This window comes from Pieris napi, chromosome 19 (genome assembly GCF_905475465.1).
Source record: "Pieris napi chromosome 19, ilPieNapi1.2, whole genome shotgun sequence".
Classification (NCBI taxonomy): Eukaryota; Metazoa; Arthropoda; class Insecta; order Lepidoptera; family Pieridae; genus Pieris; species Pieris napi.
The window spans coordinates 10,199,787-10,226,898 of record NC_062252.1 but is presented as its reverse complement, the minus strand read 5'-3'; the positions used below and the strand labels follow the sequence as shown (position 1 = coordinate 10,226,898).

Genomic DNA, 27,112 nt, shown 5'->3' with positions numbered 1-27,112 from the left:
ATAAAAACATTATCACCTTCATTTAAATCAAAATTAGTTTCTCCTACTCTACTTTGTTGAACTTTTTCTTTCCTAGTTCCTATTTTATCGGTTAAGTATTTGTATAAGTAGTGAGTTCTTTTTGCATGATCCCTAACTAGTTGTTGAGTATATTCTTTATCAAAATTTAAATTAAATTGATTGTTATTTTCCGTGTGACCAAATACTACTTCAAACGGAGTGAGACCTGTTACTGAATGGATTGTTTGATTGTAAGCCATTATAGCATAAGTCATCACTGATGTAGCATCTGTGAATTTATGTTCATATTTCGCAAGTCTATATATTTCTAAAATTGTGGAATGGAATCGTTCTATTAATCCCATTGAGTTTGGATTGTTAGGGGTGCCTATGTGAATGTCTATTTTATATAATGTCATTAAGTCTTTCATGAGTTTATTATTGAATTCAGAACCAGGGTCTGAACTGATTTTAGTAGGTACGCTGTAGAATGAAAAATACTTTATAAGTGCCCTGACTACTTCAGGTGTTGATCTATCTGGGATTTCAAAAGCTTGTGCTAACTTACTAAATGCGTCTAATATGGTTAAGTAATATTTTCCTTCTATGGAGAATAAATCTATAAATAATTCTTGAAAAGGTCTTGATTGAGTTTGTGTAAGTTGTAATTGAGGTTTAAATGGTCTACGATCGTATTTCATACGTTTACAAGTGTCGCATGAATTTATTAAACTGGTTACGGTTTCTTCTAAATTTGTCCAAAAATAAACTCGTTTTAAATGAGAAATTGTTTCTTTAATACCTCGGTGACAGGTTTTGCCTACGTGATACTTCATTACTATTTCCTCTTGTTCTTTTTCGTCAGTGACATTAATTACTCTTTCAGTACATTCATAAAGCTTTACGGTTTCTTTTCTAAATAATGAAATTAATACTTGTGTGAATAATTGTCGGTGTGCTTTATTTTCGTAATAGATAAAGTATTTAATTTTGGGTCTAATATATTCTTTAAGAAATTTTTTTATTAACTCGGAATTATCTAGGGGTAAGTGAACCTCTAAAATCTTTTGCTTGGGATGTGATCGAATTTTAACTGAAAGTTCATTTTTAAACCATGGGTATATTAATATTTGGTTTGGTTTTGTATCTATAGCTTCGTAAAGTATGGGAATGCCATCTGTGTCCATATCTTCAGCAGAATGTGCTGTATCTGTACTAGAGTTTATTGTTAATGTGCGTGATGATGACCTGGAATTAACTCGAGATGGAATAGACCTAGATATTTCAGAAAAAGACATAGAGTTACTGTTATCATTTTCAGGTTCTTTACTTTGGTTGTTTTGTCCTAATCGTGTTATTGAATCAGTTAATTCTTGAATATAGTCTTCAAGATTTCTATCAGAGTTATCTACATTAACTACCATTGATTGATTATCTTTATCGTTTTTACCTAAAGCATTTAATTTTATACGTGAGAGAGCATCAGCATTGGTGTTTTGCTTTCCATTCTTATGAATGACTTTAAAGTTGTATTCAGCTAATCTGAGTTTATATCTAGTCAATTTACTATTTGGTTCTTTAAGAGAATCTAGCCAAGCTAATGGTCTATGGTCTGTATAAATTGTAAATTTTGTTCCATATAGGTATGGACGAAAGTGTTTAACTGCCCATACTATCGCTAATAACTCTTTTTCTATAGTACTGTAACGTTTTTCTGTGTCATTCAAAGTTCTACTAGCATATGCTATTGGTTTATCACTGCCTACTTGGCCCTGCGAGAGTACAGCTCCAAGTGCATAGTCAGATGCGTCAGTTGTCAAAATAAAAGGCTTTGTAAAGTCGGGATATTGAAGTAATGGTGCATTAACAAGAAGTTCTTTGCATTTTTCAAATGATTTTAAATAATTTTCATTAATTACAATTTTACTGTTCTTTTTTAGACATGCTGTCATGGGTTGTGTAATCTTTGAGAAGTCTTTTATAAATTTTCGATAATAACCAATAAGTCCGAGAAAACTCTTAATTTCTGTCGTAGTTTTTGGTACTGGGTAATTAAGTATAGCGTCTATTTTGTCGGTATTTGGTTTTAGTCCGTCAGGTGTAATTGTATGTCCTAAGTAATTTGTTTCTTTGCAAAGGAATTCCGATTTATCGAGTTGGACTTTAAGGTTGGTCTTTCTAAGTCTGTCGAATACTAGTTTTAGTTTTATTAGGTGTTCGTCGAGGCTAGATGAAAAGATAATTATATCATCTAAGTAAATTAAGCAATGTATGCCCTGCAGTCCTCTAAGAATATTGTCCATTGCTCGTTGGAATGTCGCTGGTGCGGTCTTTAACCCAAACGGCATTCGAAGGAACTCATAGTGTCCAAATTGAGTTGAAAAGGCAGTTTTAGGTTGGTCTTCTTTTTCTATTTCCAGTTGGTGATAACCACTAGCCAAATCAAGTACTGAGAAGTAACAGCTTTTACCTAGTTTGTCAAAGAGGTCAGTTATATTAGGTAATGGATATTTATCGTCTATTGTAATGTCATTCAGTCTTCTATAGTCAACAACCATCCTAAACTTCTTTTCACCACTAGCGTCGATTTTTTTTGGTACGAGGTGTACAGGTGCACACCATGGAGAATTAGATTCTTGTATTACATTATCTTTTAAAAGTTTATCTATTTGATTTCTAATTTCAACAGCTTCGGCTGGAGATTGACGATAAGGTTTTACGTAAATTGGGTCTTCATTAGTTGTACGAATTTTATGCTTAACTTGATTAGAAAAACTTAATGGTATATGCTCGCTGTAAAAAATATCTCTATATTCAAAACACAAATTAAAAATTTTAGTTCTTTCTTCCTCATTCATATGTTCAAAACGTAATTTAGACAAATTTTGTTTCAGAATTTTATCAATTTTATAATCATTAATTGTTTGAGTATTATTTATATTAATTATTTCTTCATTGTAACTTGTAACTATTAGAGGTTTAGTGAATTTAATTTTATAGTTTTTATCAGATGAATTTTGTATTATAGTGGTAGCATAACCGTTTTCGCATTTTACAAGAGCAGATGGTGTTCTTATACCTTTACCAAAATTAATTGAATTTAATATTGCTTGTCCATTAGGAAGATTAACAGGAACCTTAACACGAGTTTCAGATCGTGCATCAACATGAATGGCAAATGGTGGACTATAAATAATTGGTATTTCTGTGTCACGAGTTCTTAAAATTTGATTTTTCATGTCTATATTAGCGTCAAGTTGTTTTAATAAGTCTGATCCTATTAAACCGCCATAATCGCTATCCACATTATAGATATAAAATTTATGATAATCTGTACTACAAAAAGTTTTAAAGAGAGGTATATAAATTACTTCGTTATGGTGACTCTGTGCGTGTGTACTCACGACTTCGAATGGCTCATAATATTTAAATTCTGACAAATACTTATTTACTATTTTAGGACTTATAAAGGATCGTGAACTACCTGTGTCTATCATAAACTTACTATTTATTTCGGGAATTTCAATATGTGGCAACTTTAAAGTACCGTGATGATTTAATTGTATTACTTCGGTTTGTCGGTTATTGAGGCTTGTGTATGAAAATTTTCAGGTTCTGAGGTGTCAACCGCTTCTTCTGAATTTTGTTCTAATTCGCAATAATTATCTGGAGTAAAATCATTCGGATCTACATTATAATATTCATAGGGATAATTATCTTCGTGTGTATAAAATGTTTCATGATCGTAATCTGTGTAGTTATTCATATCGTCGTTCATGTAATTTGTATAAAATAAATTATTTGATGTTCTTGGTGTCATAAAATTTGGCTTAGCTTGAGGTGCCGTTCGCATCGATACATCGTTATCATATCTATGCACCGGTTTTGGTTGATGATTTTGTGGAATACCAAATTTAAATTGTTGTTGATTCGTTGTTTGGGGGAATTGCCTGTATCCAAATTGAGGTGGTCCACCACCAAACTTAAATTGTGAATTATTAGGATTATTAGAATTATATAACCCTTGCTTTTGGTTGGTACCGAATTTAAAGTTAGAGAAATTAGGTTTAAATCCTTGAGGTTGTTGTTGTGATTGTATTCCGAATTTGAAATTCATTGGAGGGTTATTTTGGTATTGGGGTAATTGATTAAACTTATTAAAATTATTTTGTGAAAAATTATTTCGTGGTAAATTATTTTGTGGAAAATTATTTTGTGTTAAATTATTTTTTTCATTAATATTTTGAGTATATTTTTGTCTATTAACACTCCGTGATTTATATTGGTTAAGGAAATTTACTTCTTCCATTACTACACTGAGCGCGTCTTCTAGAGTTGTACATCTATGTAATCGGACAACGCGTATCATATCTTCGGGCAAATTGAAAAGGAAAACATTTAAACATGTATGGTTATATATATTCATCTTCGCGTTCTTAATATTCTCGTCCTCTATTAAATTAATTTTTGAAAATAATGTGCTACGGACGCTTTGGATTCGATTACAAAAGCTTAAATATGACTCGCCTTGATTAATTTTAATATTTTCTAATTCAATCGAAATACATTCTTCAGTTCTAGGATCTCCGAAATGTTGGATAAGAGTTGTTCTTAGCTCCTCCCAATTATTGATGTCTTGTCTCTCGCTTATTAAGTGGCTCGCCTTACCTCTAAGGCGGCTTGTTATAACATGAAATATGTATATATCTTGTGCTATATTCGGACGTTCTGGCCTAAAGGCTCTAATGACATACTCACTTTTATTTAAAAATAAATTTAATAGTTTTTGTTCCCCATCGAACTTAGGTATAATATTTAGAATATCTGATGGAATTGTGCGTATTTCTTGCATTTTTTAACAAAAATTATTTATTACAATAAAAATTAAAAATAATATAAATTTATTTTCTTTACTTACTTAATAATTCAATATAATTTTCTTTTTTATTTCAATTAAAATCTTTATCAACTTAAAATTACTTAAATCTATTTTACACAATACACAGTCAAACGGAAATAAAATGGGACAGGTTGGAATGCGAAGAGGTTTACTCACATAAGTCTGCAACCCATTTCTTCTATTTATAACTGCTTTTGCTTCTTTCACTTTTTACCTTTTACCGTCGAATTACGCGATCAATAATGACTTATTTGTTTGGTCGTAAAATATCCGTTTAATGCGTAAAAACACACGCGCAACCCTACACTCAGACTGATTTTTAGTCTTCACAGGCACAGGATCACGACGGATATCCTACCGGCTGCGCCAGTCAAATCGCGACGGTTATCAAAGGTTTTTTTAAAAAGGAAAACTTTATTAAGTAAATTACACTTAATATTCTTAACTTATAGTCGATACGAGACTCTTATTCTAAGTTGGTCGATGTTAGACCCTATCACTATGGTGGTCGATATTAGACTACCTTTAATATAATTATAATCTTACAGCTAAAACCCCTTACATGATAACTTTGATTCGTGGAACACAATGGAATAATAAGACTAAGCATTGATTGCATTAATGCTTATGGTGCTATTTGGGTATCTGTGTGACATTGTAACTAGATAGTACCCAACCAAACTATTAAAATTTGTTTTAATTTTCTATTCATAAATTTTACGATTATTATTATTATTATTGCTATGCAAAAATTATTGGAGAAATAAAGCTTACTCCACTTAAGCTAAGAAGGAAATAACTGATCAAAGCCGATGCTATGATAAGAATTTATAGATGATATAAGCACATCACGTGACGTTTACAGATATAAGGAATCATTAGTGCTATTTTTTTTAATTTAATAAAACATGGTTTTAATCGATATTTGCCTATAAATTCGAATCAAAATCTAATGTCAATTAAAAGATTTATGTCAAAGGACACAAGTGCTCCTTATATAAAATTAATTAAAGTTGATTACACTTAGTTTTAATACTTTTAAGGCAAATAGGTAACAACTTTCTATTGCGAACTCACTGACGTAGTGATTCGTCAATTACACCTCTTCAACTTATTGCAGAGTTGTTTTAGCACCTCCAATCCAGCTTTATACCACCATTACGCCAGAAAGGCGGAAATTCTTTATATTAAAATGTGTGTGTACTTATGTAAACGCGTAAGAAGGTGTATTTCTTTGGCATAACAAGATAAAAATCTCAAAAAAAAAAATATATTTCGCCTTATTCTACGTAGAAAAAACGACTGTCAATAGAAAAAAGGTATTTAATACATTTAGTTTTATTATACCGCATTATCTAGTTAAATAAAGTTTATTTAAACATCACAAAAAAATATAAAGAAATTGAAATTTTTTATTTTAAAATATTCACTGCTAATTTCAGGGTGTCGGTGTTTTGTGACTCATAATTTTTCCCTAACGCGCCAAAAGAAGTTTAACTTCAAAATGTGTTCACGTCTATATGTATTAAAAAAGTGATGAAATCTTACTTGGTCCAACATTCTGTGGCACAGCCTTTATGTGGAATCCTGTGATGTGGCCATTATGTGAAAGTGGGTCTGGGGGTGACCACCACACTCTTAGCTGACCTGGCTCTTCTGTTTGCGATACACGTACTTGTAGTGGTGGAGATGATGGTGCTAACAAAATAACAAAAGGGTTTTTTACGGAAACCGTATTAGATTTAATCTGTACCAATTACGACTGGTACTATATATGGTAAATTTGGAATCAATAGAATTAAAATTTGACAGGAGATGAAATAGTATTTAAGTCTGATTTAGTTTATATGAATAAGTATATTAATAAAAATAAATAATTTACTAATATTTATGAATTTTGAGTTTATTTTGTAAATCACATTCTTTTAATATATGAAATTGAATTTAAGTAGTAAATTGTTTTATTATTTTAAAGAAAATATAACTTACGTTCCTCCTGTGTAGTGAAATGCAAAGGTTCGGTAAACCGGCTTACAGCGACTTGGTTGACAGTTGCAACTCTAACTGCATAGCCGTTCGCCGGACGGAGATTTTGCAGTTCGAATATTTGACGTATTTCATTATTGCTAGAGGAAATGTTGACGTTTAAATCCGGGTATAACATATACTCGTAACATACAAATCATAAGTACACCGTAAAATTACAATTTATTTCCGTGGAATTTCACTATTTCAGTGTTGTTTTTAAGTCTTATTTTTATTGAATTATTAATACTATGTTACATTACAAATATAAACAAGTAACATAAATCATTAGGGATGCAAAGGTGCGGCCTTATCGCTAACGAGCGATCTCTCCTAGGCAACCCTAGTAAGCAAAAAATCTAAAAAAATATTATATATATACAATATTACTTTAATTAAGTTTATTTATCCTGTTTTATTATATATAACTATTCATTAGATGTATTTATTATTGGAGATTACAAATTTGACTAGAAAAAGTTTTGATGTACGACTTTCTTTCTTAATGGCAATAATGGCCTAAGTATATAAAATATTTTTCACAGTTTTCTCAAAATATTTACTTGGTCAGGGTCATTAACATTTGTATCTGAATTACACCATTATTTAAACATCCATTAAAAATTATTTATTCTTATAATGTAATGATATATTGTGATGAACTATTTAGTCCATATTGGCTTCAGCGAGCGACTCTCATCCCTGAGATAGTAGGTTCGATACCCGGCTTTGCAGCAATGGATTTTCTATGTGCGCATTTAACTTTCGCTAGAATGGTGAAGAAATACATCTTCAGCAAACCGAATTGCCTTAGCCCACAAGTCGACGGCGTGCGTCAGGCACAGGAGACTGATCACCTACTCGCCTATTAGATTGACAAATGAACTTGAAAGCGATACAGAAATCTGAGGCCAAGACCTAAAAAAGGGTGTAGCGCCACTATATTATTATTTTTATTTAGTCCAAGGCTTAAACGCACAAAAAAATCAATCACACAGAAATTTATGACAAAATTTACCTAATTTTAAGTATAATTTGTGTCTTAACATACCTTGTGACATTAAATGTACTAGCGAGTTCCCAACGAACATCACTGAGGTGCGCAGGCGCATACTGTACGGTATAGTGCTTGGCATTTACACGGTCATTGGTTCGCCATGATATGGCCACTAATCGAGATTGAACTGACTCCAAACGAAGTTCAGTTGGTGGTGTGGGTGGTTCTGGAAACAGTTTTTGCTTTAAATGTTTAACATTGAAAACCTTAGTTTTATAATGATTTGTCATATTTATTAACAAAGTATTAAAAGAGAAAGAATAGCTATTTGATTTTCATTTATAACGATTTTTCACTTCACTTCACTTTATTTATAATGGCGACATCTGTGTAAATCACAATTCCGCCAATATCACGTTCTAAGTCTTCACGCAGTGAGGATAGATTTGATAATTTTGATAGATTGAATTTAATCTAAGCAGAGTTACCCAAAACAAAAATGACAACACACACAGACATCTAATAATATATATGTTAACGTAAAATTGTAAACACCGTTAGATTGTAATCAATCTCGCGAGATTATAAACTGTCGAAAGATTGTGAACCTCAGCTTACTGCTTACAATTTAACGTATTATTATTCGGTAGATTGTACTACACTAACTTAGTTATCATTCAAACTTCTTTGGTCAATTACAGATTAATTTTACTTTCCAACAATTTCATATAACTACCGAATAATAATACGTTAAATTGTAAGCATTTCGTTGAGGTTCACAATCTTTCGACAGTTTATAATCTCGCGAGATAGATTACAATCTAACGGTGTTTACAATTTTACGGTGACATATACAAGAGGTTAACATTTTACTACAAGGTATGGAGGGGAGAATCTTATTTATAACTTTAATTTATTAACAGAAATAAATTTCCCTAAAATTTTGACGATCGGGCTGGACACGATTTTTTAATAAGCGTGTTTAAGTTGTATTAATGTCATGAAAGTGACAGCTGAAGTTAGTGTTGCCGTGACAGTTTCGCCCAAGGGTGATGTTAGTGCCATTTTTTCTGGCAACATTGTGTTGTCCTCTTCACTAACATTATGGTTAATTAATTCCTTTAAAATGATTTAAAATATATTTAAAAGCACCAAAAAGTTAATAAAATAATACTTTAAATGAATGTTTAATAAGTTAATTATTTATAACGAAATATTACAAAGAATTCCGTTATTTTAGAAACAAAAATGCGAACACAAATTATAGCACTTAATGTCTTTAATAGGTCGGCAACGCACTCGGAGGTATCTGCGGTACTCTGCCTCCTATTATATCAAATACAAATTCAAAATTCCTTATATAACTCACCCAGTATTGTGACATATACATTATATATGCTACTCCCAAAGGGATTGCTCGCTCGACATTGGTACAATCCCGCATCATTTGTTTCTGCGTACTGTATACTTATTGTACTTCTCAAACCTGAGTTGGTTTTTATTTCTGACAGTTTCCATCTAAAACGAATTATGTTTAAATTAATGTTTTTATATTATGTAAACACTAGCTGTGCCCGTGACTTCATCTGCGCAGGATAATATAACATTTAAACCAAAAGCGATAAAAGTATCTATTTTCATTTAGGAATCAATTAATACTACCTAATATGCATTTATACCACCAAATTTGAAATAAATTATTATTAATTTTTACTGTATGGTTCACTATTTTGGCTTTGAAGGGTTACACATAAGATATAGATATACGTATATATACTGTAGCGGGCTTTTTTAGGACTATTTAAGATAAAGATTTCCATCATACATTACATATGTGTAACAACTCTAGCAGTTTTGGCAGCGCACGCCAGAATAGCTCGCAGATGGTAGATTTTTTCCTTACTTGATATGTTGGCCAATTCACACAATATCTTAATAAATTGTAGCTTATGTGTTATTCTGATGTATAAGCTATATTATTGTAAAGTTTCATTATAATCCATTCAGTAGCTTTTACGTAAAAGAATAACAAACATCCATCCATACTAACAAACTTTATAATATTAGTAGGATTTGCGAAAAGCGAACTTTTTTTGTGTTAGTCGTGTTTCAACAGCTGTCCTGACTGAAGTAGAGATGGTAATTAAGAGTTTTAGTTTCTATATTAATCTATTTGATATAATTATATTCTTCTTCTTGATTATTTTATAAGTATCGCAATACAGCGAGGAAATGTTGCCAACGTTAAAGGTACACTGCCACAGGGACCAAACTTTTTATATTTGTTCTATTTATGAACTATTATTACTATGTAGGTTAAGAAGTTTAATAATTTTTTTAAGGCTGACACTATTGTGCTACTTGCCTATGAGTGTGCACTTCCAGGGCGTGTCCGTGCCTCATCCATTGTACAGTAATAGGTGTATCTCCGAGAGCGTGGCACTCCAGAGCTACTGATTGACCCAAACGTAATGTAATATTAGCTGATGATGTGGAGAAGTGGACTGGTTCTAAAAATATAAATACTCAATCATTAAAATGAGTATAGTTTGACCAGTGCTGTATCTAGCATAGTTAATAATAATAATAATTTATTTGCAAGAATATTTGATTGAAGATTGAAGAAAATACTACGTTTTTTGTAAGATTTTATATAAACATATTTTTTAAACTAAGAAACTTAAATTGTAAAATGAAAACGATGTAATACCGACTATTGACAGTAATCCAGACAGTCTTGCTGAGTGGCGTACCGACGCCATTTTCAACGTTGCAAGAATACAGTCCCTCGTCTGCCAGTGATACCTCGTCTATCACCAAGGACCCATTTGTCAGACTTAGAATGCCGCCTCCAGCCAGTTCTAGTACGGGTTGCCAGGTACCAAGAATCGCTAAAATTATACATTCTATAAATAAAAGTTACTACACAAACAGTTGTAGGTTATTAGAAAAGAGAAATGAAAATGTAATATGGTTAAGAACGGGTTGAGTCACAATTTTAATCAATTAAATAAATTAAGGATGTTTGGTTGATATTTGATGTAAAGAAAATGTAAGCGGTAATTAGAGGTAAATAGTCAAAGTCAATGTCAAAATAACTATTCATATATAGGTAAACACGTACACGTATGAACGTCAGAAAATTAGTTAAATTAATTCTAAATCTACATTTACTACCAGTTCGCAAGTCAAGGGCGAAGAGCGGGCAAGAAGAACTGGCAAGAAACAAACAAAGTAACTTGTGCTGATCACCAGTCAGATTATTCCTAAGTGTTGATTATGTTGTTAACTTAATTATATAAAATTTGTCAAACTCAAACTCAAAATATCTTTATTCAAGTGGGTAACCAAGTACACTTTTGAATCGTCAAGTTAAATTAATCGTAAATTTACATTTACTACCAGTTCGCAAGTCAAGGGTGTAGAGCGTGTAAGAAGAACTGGCAAGAAACTTTCCGTAAATCAAGGTCGCGTATTAAAACCGAATTTAAAATAAATTATAGCCATTATAAATATTTAAAATTGTTAACATCTTAACTTCATTCCAAGCATCGTGTGTTTTGAATGCGACATGAGGAGGGTACTCTTTCTTTCCAAGCCATGAGTCCGACTCATCAATCTACGACTCTACGATTTTTTTAATACAAAATTTTATACACGCTACACTACGTTGAGGCATTGACATGGTTTTATTTTGTAAATTTTTTTCAGTCAATTGTTTCTTGTTTATCATGTTTTGTTTGGAATGGAAGCACAAATAAAAACCTTGATGTATTTGAGAATCTGTATCTTTTATAACATATTTTTGTTTTAACGTTTTCATTATCAATTACAAGTCCACTATGTTAGTAATATCATCTTTAAATCACGTTTGAATTAATACGAATATTCTTACCGTCTTTTTTCATCCAATGCACTTGAGGTTTTGGATACCCACTAGCGCTACACGAGACAACACCTCTTCTGCCTAATAAAAGAGAAGAGTTTGATGGCTCTTCTGCCCATTTTGGTGCAACTGTAAAAAACAACTACAATAAGAATTACTATATTAAACAACTTAAGAGCTTGGTTAAATAATATTCGCAGCAAAATTATCTTTAAAATTGTCAGTATATTTTAATAAATAGTATATATGTCGCGGATACAGAAAGAAAAGCGCGTTGATTTATTAAAAAAAATAACTGAGTGCCGGCGCAGGCGCCGATAAGAGCAATTTAAACTCAACGATCGATCCAACACATCATTGACTAACACGTCTACGATATTGTGCGGTATTGCCATTCTAAAATCTCTCTAACAACTTTTTTCGACGCACTATGGTAAGTTTCATCACGATGTTTTCCTTCACCGTTCGAGCAAATGTTTAATTCGCATACGCCCTTAGGGTTGACAATCGCAGGCTGAAGCCAAAACGCCAACACTGCTCAATTTTTTTTTTAAGTAGAATTAATTGTTAGTTGTTTAACGTATAAAGTATGTAAGTTAATCTGTTAATATGTTTGGCACGTATGTTGTAAATAAATAAATAACTCTAGCGGCGTCAAGATCCTACATTCTTCACTTTTGCTTCTAGGCAACATCTCAATTAAAACACACTAATGAGTTAAGATAAGAACGCTATCATTTTCGTAACTTCTTTTGTTTAAAGGCAGGCTGCCATTGTGGGTCTCTTAAAAAAAAACCTTTTTGTATCTGTATTAAACTATATAGATTGCCAAATTTGACTAGATTATGTTCCCTATAAAAATATCCCACGTTTCATATAGTTTTCTAAATTACTCAGCACGTCAGATCGGTGTTCATACAACATTGTTACCCGCGTTCAGCGAGGACGTAAAATGTCTATTTTGCCTCATTATCCAAAAATATATGACGTATTTTCCGAGCATATAAAGTTACTTCATGTCTCAATTGTGACATGATGTAACTTTGTTCATTAATTTGTTTTGACGAAATATAAGATACAGTACTGAGAAGTAAACATTCCATGGTTACTAAAATATTGTGCTGTGCCAGATTAGGTGTTTATATGCTTTCACAAAATATTCTTAAAATATTTTCTTGAAGGATTTTCCATACCTGTTCTACCCACATGACTTCAAGAATATTGATTATGTACTTATTGAATGAAATGACAATATTAATTTTTCTTATTTTTATTTTTTATTTTTTTAAATATATTCTTTTACACAAGATTACTTACACTGCTAATTTTTTATAATATTATTGTCTCTACTAACTATTATTATTTTTACATTCTTTTTCTTTTTTGTGACTGAGGCGCAAACTAACTGTTCTGGTCTCTGGCAGAATGACCATCTCTGTGAAACAGTCTCCTTCTCAGCATAATGCTGAGTTAGGGCCAGTTACAACCACAACACACACACATTACACACATAAAATGTATCTTATTCTTTAAAAAATTGTCATTCTTCATTATTTTTTTTTTTTATTATTATTATTTTGTGTGTTTCTGTGTGTGTGTTTCTGTAGTAATAAATGTTACGTCTTATATATACAGGATATAAAATGTATAGTACTTTTGATAAAATTATTAACACCTCACCTTTTATATACAGTTCTGTGGTTTTATTAACAGTTGCGACGTGGTTGGTTGCGACGCAGGTGTATGTACCACAGTGTTCTAAGGATACTTTTTTTATTATCAGCGCACTGAATAGCTCTGAACTCCTCTCAACGACCTTAAAAAATAATTGCCTTTACCACCACCACACTCATCCTAATTTACAAAACTATTTTTTAACTTGGAATTATAATTGCATTAATTTAAATGGGATTGAACATTTTACCAAATAAATCGACTTAATTGGAACTTATTTTAATGGATAAAAACAACAGTTGTCTACTGACTAAAATTTTCTATCACTAGTATAATTAGCAAAGTATCTAAAAGGAAACTCCCTCTCCAAGTGGTACTTAATGTCTCGTATATGTCGCAGCCATATTAATCAGCCATTCAATCAACAGCCTAGTTTAACTAGCGGCCTAAAGATATTCAGCCAGTGGATCTAACAGCTAGGCAAATGATTTGGATCGATGACGTTTCATTACTTGACTAGCCTGTTGACTGTTAATTTAAATTTAGTTCCACTTTCTGCCCTTCTCAAACTCGAAACGAAACTCTTCAATCTGTCAATATGGCGTCGGCAAACCACAATTTTGATGGTGTTTTCCAAAGTTTAATAAAAAACAACAAGTACAATCGAAGTAGTGAAAATAATATTGTGAAGTTAGCTGTGACTGAGTCAAGCAATTAATTTTTTAAAGAAATTTTCATCTCTTTATTTCTGCCACATAATCACTCTATCGTACGAATGGCCTAAGAATTAGCCAGCTAGTCTATTAAATATTGTAACAAACGCTACGGCTGAATATCTTTCAGGCCGCTAGTTAAACGGCACTGTTTAGTTAAAAGGCTAGGCTGTTAATTGTAAGGCCAATTAAGCTAGTGGGCTGCGACATATATATATATATAAGTTTAAACGTTTCTTAAGATAAATCAATGCCATATGTAAAGTATGATCCAATTTGAAAATTAGATCTAAACAAGAAATTTACCTTCAAACCACTCGGTATCCGCTTTCCATCCTTTAGCCACTCAAAGTGTATGGGCAAATCGCCGCTCCTTACGTTACAGTAAATATTTACTATTTGACCTTCCTGAAGGTTGTTCCCAAATAAAAGATCTTCCAACACGGGCGCTTCAATAACCTGTATTTCGAATGTTCGTCTGGCCATTTCTCCCGACGGACTGGTCACAATACAGGTATATTGAGCCTCGTGGTCCTTATTAATTTCTAGAATACTAAGTACTCCGTGGATGTTGGAAACGCTGCGATTTTTTCGCTTGTGTTGGCTACGTTTATATCTTTGGAAAAGATTGTCCGAGCTGATGGTTTTGCCCTTAAATTCCCAATCAATTTTGCTGTGAAGTTAATGATTATTGAATACAACTGAATGGTTTAACTTTGTACACTTACAGTAAAAGTATTATTATTTTCTAAATATCATATATCTAATTTATTAAAGATATTAATGGAGGTGATAGATTATGATTGAGTGTTATAAGCGGAATTTTGTAAAATGTGTCTGAATTAATTTTATTGGTACATAATTGAAATCAATCAAATTCAAAAACACTTCAACCAAAGTACAAAAGCAAGCGTGTGGTGGTTTTTACAGCTCTTCACATAATTATATTTTAAAGGAATGTTTGTTATTGTATAAATATGAGAGGTACCTTATTGGATATCCATAAAATGGACATCTGAGATTGACTGTTTCGCCGCTCTGGACTTTTAGTGGCGGTAATGCTCTAATATAAGGTGGTCCTAAAAAGAAAATTATTAGATTCTATATTTATTTATTATCTACGGAACTGTCTAAATTTTAAAACCTTTTTTGTTATACTTTACCTATTAGGGGTGAGATTGTGATTTCTAAATTAATGTCATACTATACTATTCTTTTTAAAAATTTGGTCAAAATGAAAGAGTCTGGTAATGAAAAGTTATGTTTTATTATTTAATTAGTTAGCAAAGATAACTTTGCTAACTAATTAAAAATATTGTTTTTGATATATAACGTAAATTAACTTCATTTTTGTTACACTTTGCAACGGTAAAACTTACCATATACATCCAGCCTATTCTCATGGACAGCTACATGATCACCTTCTTTTGCTGAACAAGAGTATAATCCACCATCTTCCACTCTTATCCTTGATATATTGAGCTGAGCCAGCACCGTGCCATCAGATCGCATTATTTGACCCAATGAATATCTAAATTAATCGAATATTATTTAATAGGAATATAAGCTTAGTTTTATTTCTGATTATTTTACACCTGAGTTATTAACCAAACAGTTTTACAATGCATTGTCAAATTTTAAGTTTTGTACAATGTATGTCACGAAGATGTGCAGCGTTTTTGTCGAAGAAAAGGGAGAGAGCTATTGAGAGAGAGTGAGAAGGGGCGAATAAGCTTATAGAAATTCTATTTTTAAATAAAAATTTCGGAAAGAGAATTTATGAAATATTAGTATTTTATATTTCATGCAAAATAATATATTGAAATCTCAAATGACGAACCGTAAATTAAAATGCCACGTGTTTTTATGTCTCGGAAATTTTTACATTTGTACAAATATGAACAAGACTTAAAAATTAGTTTGCCAAAGAAGTTTCACTTCTGACATGTGTACTTTGTATGAACGCACTTTTTTTTTTAATTTCGAGACCCACGATTCGTTTTGAAAAATGGAAAGGTCGTTTCTCCATCACCTTTTTTAACCACGCTTGGGAATTTGCCTGTTCTTACCTATATATTCAAAACATGTCTTAAATAGCTTTTATTGTCACAAAACACTTGAGAAATTTGACACAAGATGAAACAAAATAGACTTTTCGAAGATTACGTGGTTTATGGGTATAGATGACAAGAAATCGTTTAAATACGTAAAAGAAATTAATATTCGTTTTTGATCTACTATCTACTATTTATTTGAACTACGTTGGCTGTAATATTACGAATATAAAATTTAGCTATGTACTTGCCTAGAGTCAGTGTTGCTAGATATGGCGACTCCATCCCTTTGCCAAGTAAATTGAGGAGGCCTATCAGCTGTAGCTGCACATTGCATGCTGATCTGTAGAAAATAATAGTAATTATTGGGAAATATATTATTATACTTGTTAAAAATTAGGTTATCGATCTATATATATATATACGAATAGCCTATCTATTGACGTGGGTGTAACAGCGGGGCTGTACCCCTATTGTGTACTCTTGCTATCTTGACCCCTTTCACCTCTCTTGCTCATAGTGTCGCAGAGCTATCTTCAAAATACATTTTGATGTTACTCGCTCGATTAATAATACTCTACTCCCCTGCCATTGTGTCCAGGGACTTTTTTTATCTCTCAAATGTTTCCAAAAAACAAGATACATTATATTAATTGTAATACACTAGTTCACGAATGGTGTGATACGCGTCTCGCGAAATACGCCCCGACTACATCGGTGTTAATTTTACTTACAATATTCATGGGCGAGCCGGGGCGCAATTCCTCACGAGACCCGCTCTTTCAGTTTTGTTTGCCGCCTTAATATATTTAATAAATTTTTTTGCAGAACCGTTCCAGACACGGTCTGTACTTTATTAACATGACCTGTAGGCCGTTACGGTCTACAGTCTTCTGCATTTGTTGCTCCAGGTCTTGCCTGGATTTTGCGAATATAGGGCAATGTAGGAGCATATGTTCTGCGTATTCTGTTACTAATATTAAGTTTAAAGCATGCTTTGTTTGCCTTTAAACGGATTTGCAAGTTTTTAATGATATTTGGTTGATTTTAGATAAATTTCATTGTTATTTTGAAAACGTTTTAAAACCTTTATAATTTTAATAAATAAATTTGTACTAGGGTTTCTAAATTAACTTAATAACCAAGCCGAAACATCAACACTAATTATTATCGTTAAAAATTACTTACATCACCACCTGGAGTAAGTGTTCTTTCCGTGAAGTGCTGAGTCATCAGCACTCTGCCATCAGACATGCTTCGCCTACGTCGTATCCTTTCAATTGCACCTTTGAGAATGAAGGAATTGTATTATATTATATTTTTTACAATACACATATATAATTTACAAATTATCTTTTTATAATACATGTCCTGTTGCGCATCAACGCTATGTTAAACCAGCTACCTATTGAAGTATTTCAATTTATTTATATTATAACTAGCTGACCTGGCTAACTTCGTTCCGCCCTACAACCTTATAATATTGTTGTTACTTTAATTTAACTTATTTTAGGATTTTATTAATGTTAAGTTATTACATTAATACAACTTTTTTGCAAATACAGAAATGTTTTATTGCTTGCCATTGCGAAAGAAGAATGGCAGTTTTACACATTAGGCATCTTCTCTCTAGCGTCAATATGGCGATATTGCATGTTAAGCACTTTCTGATATCCAACATCTTTTGATCAGGATCAAAGCATGGTTATGCATCTCCTCATTCACCTCAAGATCGGAATTTCTTGAACTGACACGAATTCGACGTAAAATTATGCGTAGTTTTGTCAACAGATGGCACCATATGGTTTTTGCATTCGTAAAATTAATTAATATATTTATTGTTATTCGTTAACTTATCCGATATTTTATTTTAGCTTATTCTGCTATTCGGGACGGAAACAAATCCAACAAATCAAAAATCATGGCAATCGGTCCAGCCGTTCTCGAGTTATAAGTGTTGTGACAAACACGACTTTCTTTTATATATATAGATATATAATTTATTTAAATCATAAAAAATATCCAACCACTAACGTCTGAACCGATTAAATGGAATAAAGTTATTTTTGATAGAACTGTCTTATTTCAACATTTCAATTATTTTACCAAAAGCAATTAATATAATAAATACGCAATCAAGAAGTAAAAGTGCAACAACCAACCGGTGAGCAGTAGCACAGGACATGAAAATTGTCAGAGCCCACACACACTGGGTCGTAACACTATAATCCAGTGCTATAATTCTATATGAGTCTTGGCCTCTGATTGCATCCGTTTTTTTAGAATTTTTAAGCTATTGCATAGAGCGCGGCGACCGAATCAAGAAATTCCGTTACGAAAATAAAAACCTAACACACGAACACGAAATAGGTGCGGCCAATACGCGTTAGAGCGGGACAGAACGCATACTGCGTATTCGCATCTCACTGACGAGATCTGTGACGTAGCGTAAGCGCGGCCGGTGTAGCCGGTACCGTACGCGTTAGAGTGAGACAGACTATATAGGCGCGATAGTCTGAGTCTGGTAGAGTGGTATATCATAAATAAATAATTATAATTGCTTAAGTTGATAAAAAATCCTACGCAATAGTTTTACCGCGGCAGTCCCCGAGGGCCACACATTTTTTATTACTCAACAAGATTAGCTTTCAACAATACAAAATTTGTGTAAATAATTAATAAACATAATATTACTAAATCTCAGAAACCCAAGTACTGATAATATAAACACGGAAATTACTAGATCATTGGATTAGGGTCCAATGCGATTAGAGAGAAATGGTGTTAGCTGTAACGAAATAGCCACTGGCTCTCATTACCGGCCTCGTTATGACCACTAATCTAAATCTATAGGGCAACCATGATACAGTGTATATTTACTAATCGATACCTCATGTAATATTATGGGTAACAATGTAGAACGACACAATTTTTTGTATGAGTTCTTATGTTCAGCCACAACCTTTTCAGGTTTGGGCCTCGGTGTTTGTTTCATGATCATTTATCAATCTAATAGTCAAGTACCAGCCTCCTGTGACTGACACACGCCGTCGATTTTTTTTGTGTCTAAGTCAAGCCGGTTTCCTCACGATAGTTTCTTATTAATGCCGTATGTTTTTCCAACTGAGCGTTTTTCCTTCAAGAAAAGAGCGTACCAATTCTTGAAAAGCCGGCAACGCACTCGCGAGCCCTCTGGCATGGAGACTGTCCATGGGCGGCGGTATCACTTAACATCAGGTGAGCCTCCTGCCCGTTTGTCCCCTGTTCTATAAAAAACAAAATAGGAATAAGTGTACAAGGCAATTTTCGCTAGATGAAGGGTAAAATAAATCTTATATATCTCTTCGAAATCGTCACCCTAGTCAACATAAACTACAGGGGATCATTTAAGGTAGCATATTGCAATCAGAGCGTAAATCAGTTGCAACTGAATGTCTATTAGTTATTACAGAAGATAATTATGGCAATTCTCATTATAGAAATTTACAATTTCAATTAAACATATCTAGTAGCAGTACTTCGTTAGTAAAATACGGAAGAGTGAACATACATTTGAATATATTTTGCATTCACATAATTCTAAATGCATGGAATATCTAAGTGTATTCTATATTATGCATAGATAACACGTTTTATAAATACAAAATATTTTAGCTGCTTTTAATAAAAACAATTTGAATAAATATACGAATAATGGGTAGTTTATTCTTATGTAGGCTCCGACACAAATCTATTTTAAGTGTATTTGTTTTTACGTGTAAAATTCTATATTTAACGCCAAGGGTTTTTTGACAACTATTAAAATTATACGTGTGAAGACGATTAACAGTGTTGGACTTTTTTCTCTGTTCGTCACTTGATAGACCAGTGCAGATAGCCTTTAAAATAAATAAAAAGTGAAAAAAATTACAGTAGGATGAAACCCATTAGAAAAGCAGGGGAATATGATCAAAATGAAAGGAAAAATAAATTACGGTCGATCTGAGGTCGGGAAGGGGTCGGGGGGGGGGGGGAGTTTTAAGGGTAAAAAACGGTTTATCTCGATTTCCGGCAAAACTAAAAGTCCTATCGAAGAAAGTTAAATGGCAAAGTTGTAGGTAATAAAAAGATCTAAAACTTTTGTATTCACACATTTTTCACATAACCTCAAAATTTATGTGAAAAATTCAAAAAACCAAGTTTTTGGTTTTTTATTTTTATCTTTAACAAAAATATTTTTTTTTTAACGAAATTTGGTGAAAACTTACCTTTCTATGTCCCAAATACGCTGTAATTTATTTGATTAAAAATATTTATTTGTTCACCTTATTTTGAATTAATATCGAAAAAACACCCTAATTTTCAATCGAAAATTCTGACGTCAAAATTCCAGCTTTTTTCAAAAAGTTGGTGTCCTTTCAGTTTGTTGAAATCTCTACTTTCCTATGGTAAAAATATATGTATATATTACCATAGTAAATCTTCTCAGAAAATGCAAAAAATCGTATGCAGTAACGCCCAGACCCGTCATCCCCTTCCCTACTTCTCTATGAATCTTCTTTAAATTATAATCAGATGCCTATTTATTACTATTTTAAGATAACTTATATATACCTGAGTGACCTAAAAAAAAATTTAGCCTTTAGATGGGCTAAAATTTTCGTATTTCATAGAGAAGTAACGAAGGGGATGACAGGTCTGGGCGTTACTGCATACGATTTTTTGCGTTTTCTGAGAAGATTTACTATGGTAATATATATATATATTTTTACCATAGGAAAGTAGAGATTTCAACGAACTGAAAGGACACCAACTTTTTGAAAAAAGCTGAAATTTTGACGTCAGAATTTTCGATTGAAAATTAGGGTGTTTTTTCGATATTAATTCAAAATAAGGTGAACAAATAAATATTTTTAATCAAATAAATTACAGCGTATTTGGGACATAGAAAGGTAAGTTTTCACCAAATTTCGTTAAAAAAAAAATATTTTTGTTAAAGATAAAAATTAAAAACCAAAAACTTGGTTTTTTGAATTTTTCACATAAATTTTGAGGTTATGTGAAAAATGTGTGAATACAAAAGTTTTAGATTTTTTTATTACCTACAACTTTGCCATTTAACTTTCTTCGATAGGACTTTTAGTTTTGCCGGAAATCGAGATAAACCGTTTTTTACCCTTAAAACTCCCCCCCCCTACCCCTTCCCGACCTCAGATCGACCGTAATTTATTTTTCCTTTCATTTTGATCATATTCCCCTCCTTTTCTAATGGGTTTCATCCTACTGTAATTTTTTTAGGTTTCAAAAATTATCGGCACTGGTCTATGAAGAGATAAGATTAGCACGTTCTACAAGTTTTTTTTCCAAATGTGTGATGGCGGTAATTTATATCCAATTATAGACGCATATACTAGGTTGTGGTTTAGAATTATGCTCAAAGCCTGTATAATCATCAGACAAGGGAAGTATCTTGGTATCCGTTTAAGGTTTAAGGCTGGCTTTACTAAATTTAGGGGAAAATTGACGGCTTGAAAGAAAATTGAGAATTTAGCTTTAGATGAGCTTAGACAGTGGTTATCATTTAGAGCTTCGCTTTTTTTATCGCACATAAATAATAATATTGTATTTAATTAAAATACAGCAATCCAATATGAAAATAAAACATTAAATTCAAAAATGCGCCCGTTAATAGTTTTTTTAAATTTTAACTGTCTTTGAAAAAATATTTTTCACCAAAATTATCTAAAGTTAAAATCTAAACTTAACTTATCTTAATTTCCGAATAAACATATAAAAAAAAATATTTTTTACAGTCTTTAATGTGCCGAACACACTGTTTTTTATAACTGCTGATGATATAATTAAATAGGTGTTTTCCTTCTCACTAAAGCTAGTTAGCCTCGACATTCGTGAGACTTCGGTCATGAGCTCCAGGAATGCTCCTTAAGATTGAGGTGATCTATAATTAAGGCATTCTAATATAGCTTATTAGAATGCTATACTAATATTATACATAAAAAATATTCACACACCTATTGTATCACTAATTTTACAAAAAACACAAAAAAAACAAAAACAACAATCAATTATATTGTCGTAGTATGATCTTTTTTATTATAGAATGGGACTCTCAATGACAGAGACCTCGCGAGTGCGTTGCCGGCCTTTTAAAAATTGGTACGCCCTTTTCATAAAGGACCCTAAGTCGAATTGGTTCGGAAATACTTCAGTAGTTAGATGGTTCCACATAGGGATAAAAATCGATTTTTAAGGTAAAACCGACAAAACATCATTTAATAATTATGAAAACATTTCTTACCCCTTCTGAGGAGCATATAGTGATTAACTCACATCATACACCAAGAAGGGAGCGAACAATCAACATAGTAATTTCCTTGTGGTTCTCCACAATTGCTACCGATAATGATTCGTCTGTGTATAGACGTATTAGTATTTCTTTGTTAATTGCCTACTGTGATTACTATATAAAGGGTATTGTAGCTTATCTGACGCAACCCTTAGGTCATGCTATCCAATCATGATTGTGAATTAATTTTTCTTTCTATGTGCGCAATTAAAACATGATCTTACTGTGAGGAAACCAATATGTGTTAATTCTAGGAATGTGTAAGGAGGCTGAACACTTGTTTATAATAAAAAATCGGTTGTCTGTAAAGTCGGTTTACTGACGATAGTTTAACGTGACAACGTCATAAAAAAATAGTAATGGAATGGTTGCATTTTTCAAAAAAAAAAATATATATTTGTTTGATAGGTATTTTGTATGGATATAGAGAAGGAGGTAAATGGAAATCACAATTGAATTGATCAAGTTACATTTATGTCAATTTTAAATGGAACGCCTCAGAGCGGGGTAACGCCTCAGAGCGAGGTAACGCCGCATGAATCATGTTTTTTCGTGCATGCAGCCGGCTCCATCGAATTATAAGACGATGTCACGTCAAAAATAAAAATTCTAAAAGAAACGGATCCAATTTGACCCATTTAGGCTTATTGCACCGCTGGGTAATCATTATTATACATATCTATCGAGTGGCTAAATTATATAAAAAAAATCGGTTGTCTGTAAAGTCGGTTTACTGACGATAGTTGAACGTGACAACGTCATCAAAAAATATTGATGGGATGGTTTCAAAAAAGAAATGGATCGATTTTTCAAAAACTAAAAAAAATATTTGTTTGATAGGTATTTTGTATGGATATAGAGAAGGAGGTAAATGGAAATCACAATTGATTTGATCAAGTTACATTTATTTGTACGCATAAATACAAGTATGTCAATTTTAAATGGAACGCCTCAGAGCGAAGTAACGCCTCAGAGCTAGGTAACGCCTCAGAGCGAGGTAACGCCGCATGAGTCATGTTTTTTCGTGCGTGCAGCCGGCTCCATCGAATTATAAGACGTTGTCACGTCAAAAATAATATATTATATACACACGAACTAATTGGATATACCTATAATACCAGTGAGATTACAGATATTGGTCGTCTATTTTGTTAAAACAGCCTTCGGTGTGTAACTTTTGTTTTTTAAGTCTTTCATTGTGCACATACAGCGGAAAACTTGTTACTGCTGGGCTTTGAAGCTAGGACCTCTAGTTGCACTGACTCCAGAATCACTACGCTTATTATTACTATAAGAAAACTTACCAGTATTATGCATCGAACCATTTTCATAATTTTCACCAGAATCAGAGGTCAACCTGTAACAAAAATATGAAGATATACTTCGATACACTTTATTTCGTCTGTTTTATAAAATTAATATTAACATAATTTTTATTTTCAATACAAAAAAGCATACACAATTATAAAATAACGTCATTATGGTTATAGATACTTAGATAGATTAGATTATACAATGAATGCGAAAAGCGGCCGATTCATCACGAAACCAGAACTTTTTAATATTCGAAATTCCACTGAGACGATGTAGAATTATGCAAATTCTGACTTAACGGACTTTGCCACGTGGCTCTGCACGTGAAGCCGGGAATTATGAATAATTCAGAAACTTCAGGTTCTGTTTTAAATTATTTCGTTGGATGAAGATATGAAGAGGTAAACGTATTTTATACAATTTATAATATATTCGAAATATATGTAATACGTTGTTTGAATTTTCTAAAAATTTCGATAAATAAGAGCATGCATGGTGAATGTCTTGAAAGTGGTTGAAGCGACAGAGGTTTTTTTTTTATATAACAGGGGTCAAACGGGCAAGAGATCTGAAGTTAAGTGATACCGCCGCCCATAGACACATTGCCAGAGGACTTGCAAGAAGTGGTACGCTCTTTTCTTGAAGGGCCCAAAGTTGAATTGGTTCGGAAATACATCGGTTCCATCTGGTAGGGCGCGGCAAAAATTGCCGTTAGCTATGTTAGGACCGTAGCTAGTGGAAATTTGTGGTCTTTGTCGTTGGGAAAAAGGCATAAATATAATATGAACAGAACTGAATGTTACTAGAATTCATAACTTCAGTACTTCAAAATCATTTATTTCATGTAAAACATTTTATATGGTCTGAACACAACGTTTAAGAAAATGCTCAAGGCGCCGTAAAAAGCCAAGATACTATTCTTACCAAAGACAAAAATACCGTTAACTCGTATTGTATTTTAAAACAAAATATGCAAGCTCTTAAAATGTGAAAAATTACACCATATAATGATTATTATTTCGTTACCCGAATTACATATTGATTTGTTTTTAGGGTATAAAAGCTAGCACACATCATCATCATAGCATATACGCCTTAATGACTACCCACAATTTTATCAACATAATTATTGAAAATCTCTCACAGTTTTCTTATCCCTATAATTAATATTTAACTTAATAACGAATAAATAAACTTAATAACGAATTAATTAACTAAATAACGAATTAATTTACTTAGTAACGAATTACCTAAATAACGAATAATTTAACTAAATAACGAATTAACTAACTAAATAACGAATTAATTAACTAAATAACGAATTAATTAACTGAATAACGAATTAATTATCTAAATAATTAAATAACAAACAATAAAAATATCATCCAATTAGATGCAGTTGTTCAAAAGTGTACATAAATAACGGCGATATGTCCCTTTGTTCGCTTTAAAATATAACCAGAAACGATTCTTTGTATTGTACGTCTGAAGATGAGAGGAGTCATATGAAATATACATTTTAAATGTGCAAAACGACACTTTTTCTCAGAATATGTTCTACCGCGAGTGAATCTGGCACAAGGGTGTATATAAAGCTTAAAGAAATGGGAGCCATATTGAATATTTTATTGTAAGTATACTTTTATTGTATTAATTGTGTACTTGATTGTCCTATACAGCTGTCTCGTGAGAACCATGGTTGAGTAGCTGTATGGGTCCCGATATACAAAATACATACAGATAGATTAGAATCTATACAAAGGCGGTATGTTAGAGCTTTATGCTCAAAGTATGGTCTTAGGCGTAAAATAAAGCATCATGACCGACCGATGAGCGACCTGTGCACTTTACATAAAATATTAAATGGCTCACTTGACAGCTCTCTTTTGGATAAACATCAAGGTACCGACGCGTTCTGTGCGTAACCCACCCGTGGGACTCAGAAACTTTCTTAACAGATAATCTGATGCTCTCTCTAAAGACACTTGCCAAGTGTGACTGTCACAATCAAGATAAAATAAAATAAAAATAAAATATGTTTATTATGGAACATAAGATACATGTATCACTTATTCCACGTCATTAAATTTGAAGGCATCCCTACTCATCGGCAAAAAAGACAGAGGGTGTAGGCCGAGAGAAAAAGCCGGCGTAAAAAACTCTCGGTACTCTTTTAAAACAGCAAATCATCAAACAACAAGTTGACTCAGCGTGACTCATTCCACATCACTCTTAATAAGTCAAGAAATATCCTGACCGTATAATTTTAATATAAATTAAAAAAAAATATTAATCAGATCACCATAGTTCGTGGCCTACAGTTGAAGATTTAAAATAAAAATCGTAACATCAAGAACTAGGCCACTTCAAAATTAATCCTAATTATTACCGCAACATGGAAACTGTGTCAGTGTCGGCTCCCTAACAGCTCACTGGTCCGGAAAATTATAGCAGATACAAACTGGAACCCGAAATTTAGATTTATTTTCAAAGCGAATCTCATCTCCATCTCGTTTGACATATTTTAACACTTTTTTCGCATCGCTTGCATTTATAGGAATTATGAGATTGCTACCGTTTTTATTTATTTAAGTACACCACAAATTATAATCTAATCTTCTATAATATATTCCTAAAAAAGTTTACTTTAAACATTATAATTAAGAGACAAAAACCAGAATATCTATAAGCACCATCCACTATTTTACATATTTTATTGATGTAAAGGTTGGGCATTAGGAAACCTAAGAAAATCCTGTCGTTGAATCGTTAATATACAAAATTACAACTCTAAATTATCCTTAATGTCACATTTATCAGATACCGTTTTAGCTGAGGAACATATATTATTTTATTATAAATTTATATTTGAGGTTATACTTCTTTTGGCCCGTTAGGGAAAAATGATGAAAGTAAATTTGTACGATGCGCGCGCACACCGTCACAAAAAACCGACACCGTGAAGTTAGCTTAGCTAGCTTAAATTATAATAAAATTTTCAATGTATTAAATATCTTTTTCTATTGTTAGTGTCGTTTTTTTACAAACGTAGAATAAAGCGAAAGATAATTTTCTAAAAAGGTTTTTATCTTGTCACGCCAAAGAAGGATATCTTCTAACGCGTGTACATAAGTACTCACAAATGTTTTTTTTAATCCTAACGTAAATGAATTTTGAAGTACTTAAGTAAAAGCAATGAAATA

At 32.3% G+C, this 27,112-nt stretch overlaps 1 protein-coding gene across 2 annotated transcripts in view; it reads right to left on the bottom strand.

Annotated features, from left to right (window-relative positions):
• LOC125059160 (Down syndrome cell adhesion molecule-like protein Dscam2) overlaps positions 1-27,112 on the bottom strand; it is a 54,561-nt gene that overhangs the window by 21,651 nt on the left and 5,798 nt on the right. For both annotated transcript variants that reach the window (XM_047663445.1, XM_047663446.1), the window contains exons 2-15: positions 23,900-23,952; positions 17,438-17,535; positions 16,501-16,592; positions 15,575-15,726; positions 15,184-15,274; positions 14,502-14,868; positions 13,489-13,624; positions 11,818-11,937; positions 10,637-10,813; positions 10,288-10,432; positions 9,292-9,440; positions 7,977-8,148; positions 6,890-7,026; positions 6,449-6,598 (exon numbers count right to left, since the gene is read on the bottom strand). In XM_047663445.1, coding sequence (XP_047519401.1) covers positions 6,449-6,598; positions 6,890-7,026; positions 7,977-8,148; positions 9,292-9,440; positions 10,288-10,432; positions 10,637-10,813; positions 11,818-11,937; positions 13,489-13,624; positions 14,502-14,868; positions 15,184-15,274; positions 15,575-15,726; positions 16,501-16,592; positions 17,438-17,535; positions 23,900-23,912 — 1,999 coding nt within the window. In that variant the 5' untranslated portion in view covers positions 23,913-23,952. The remainder of the gene's footprint in view (positions 1-6,448; positions 6,599-6,889; positions 7,027-7,976; positions 8,149-9,291; positions 9,441-10,287; positions 10,433-10,636; positions 10,814-11,817; positions 11,938-13,488; positions 13,625-14,501; positions 14,869-15,183; positions 15,275-15,574; positions 15,727-16,500; positions 16,593-17,437; positions 17,536-23,899; positions 23,953-27,112) is intronic.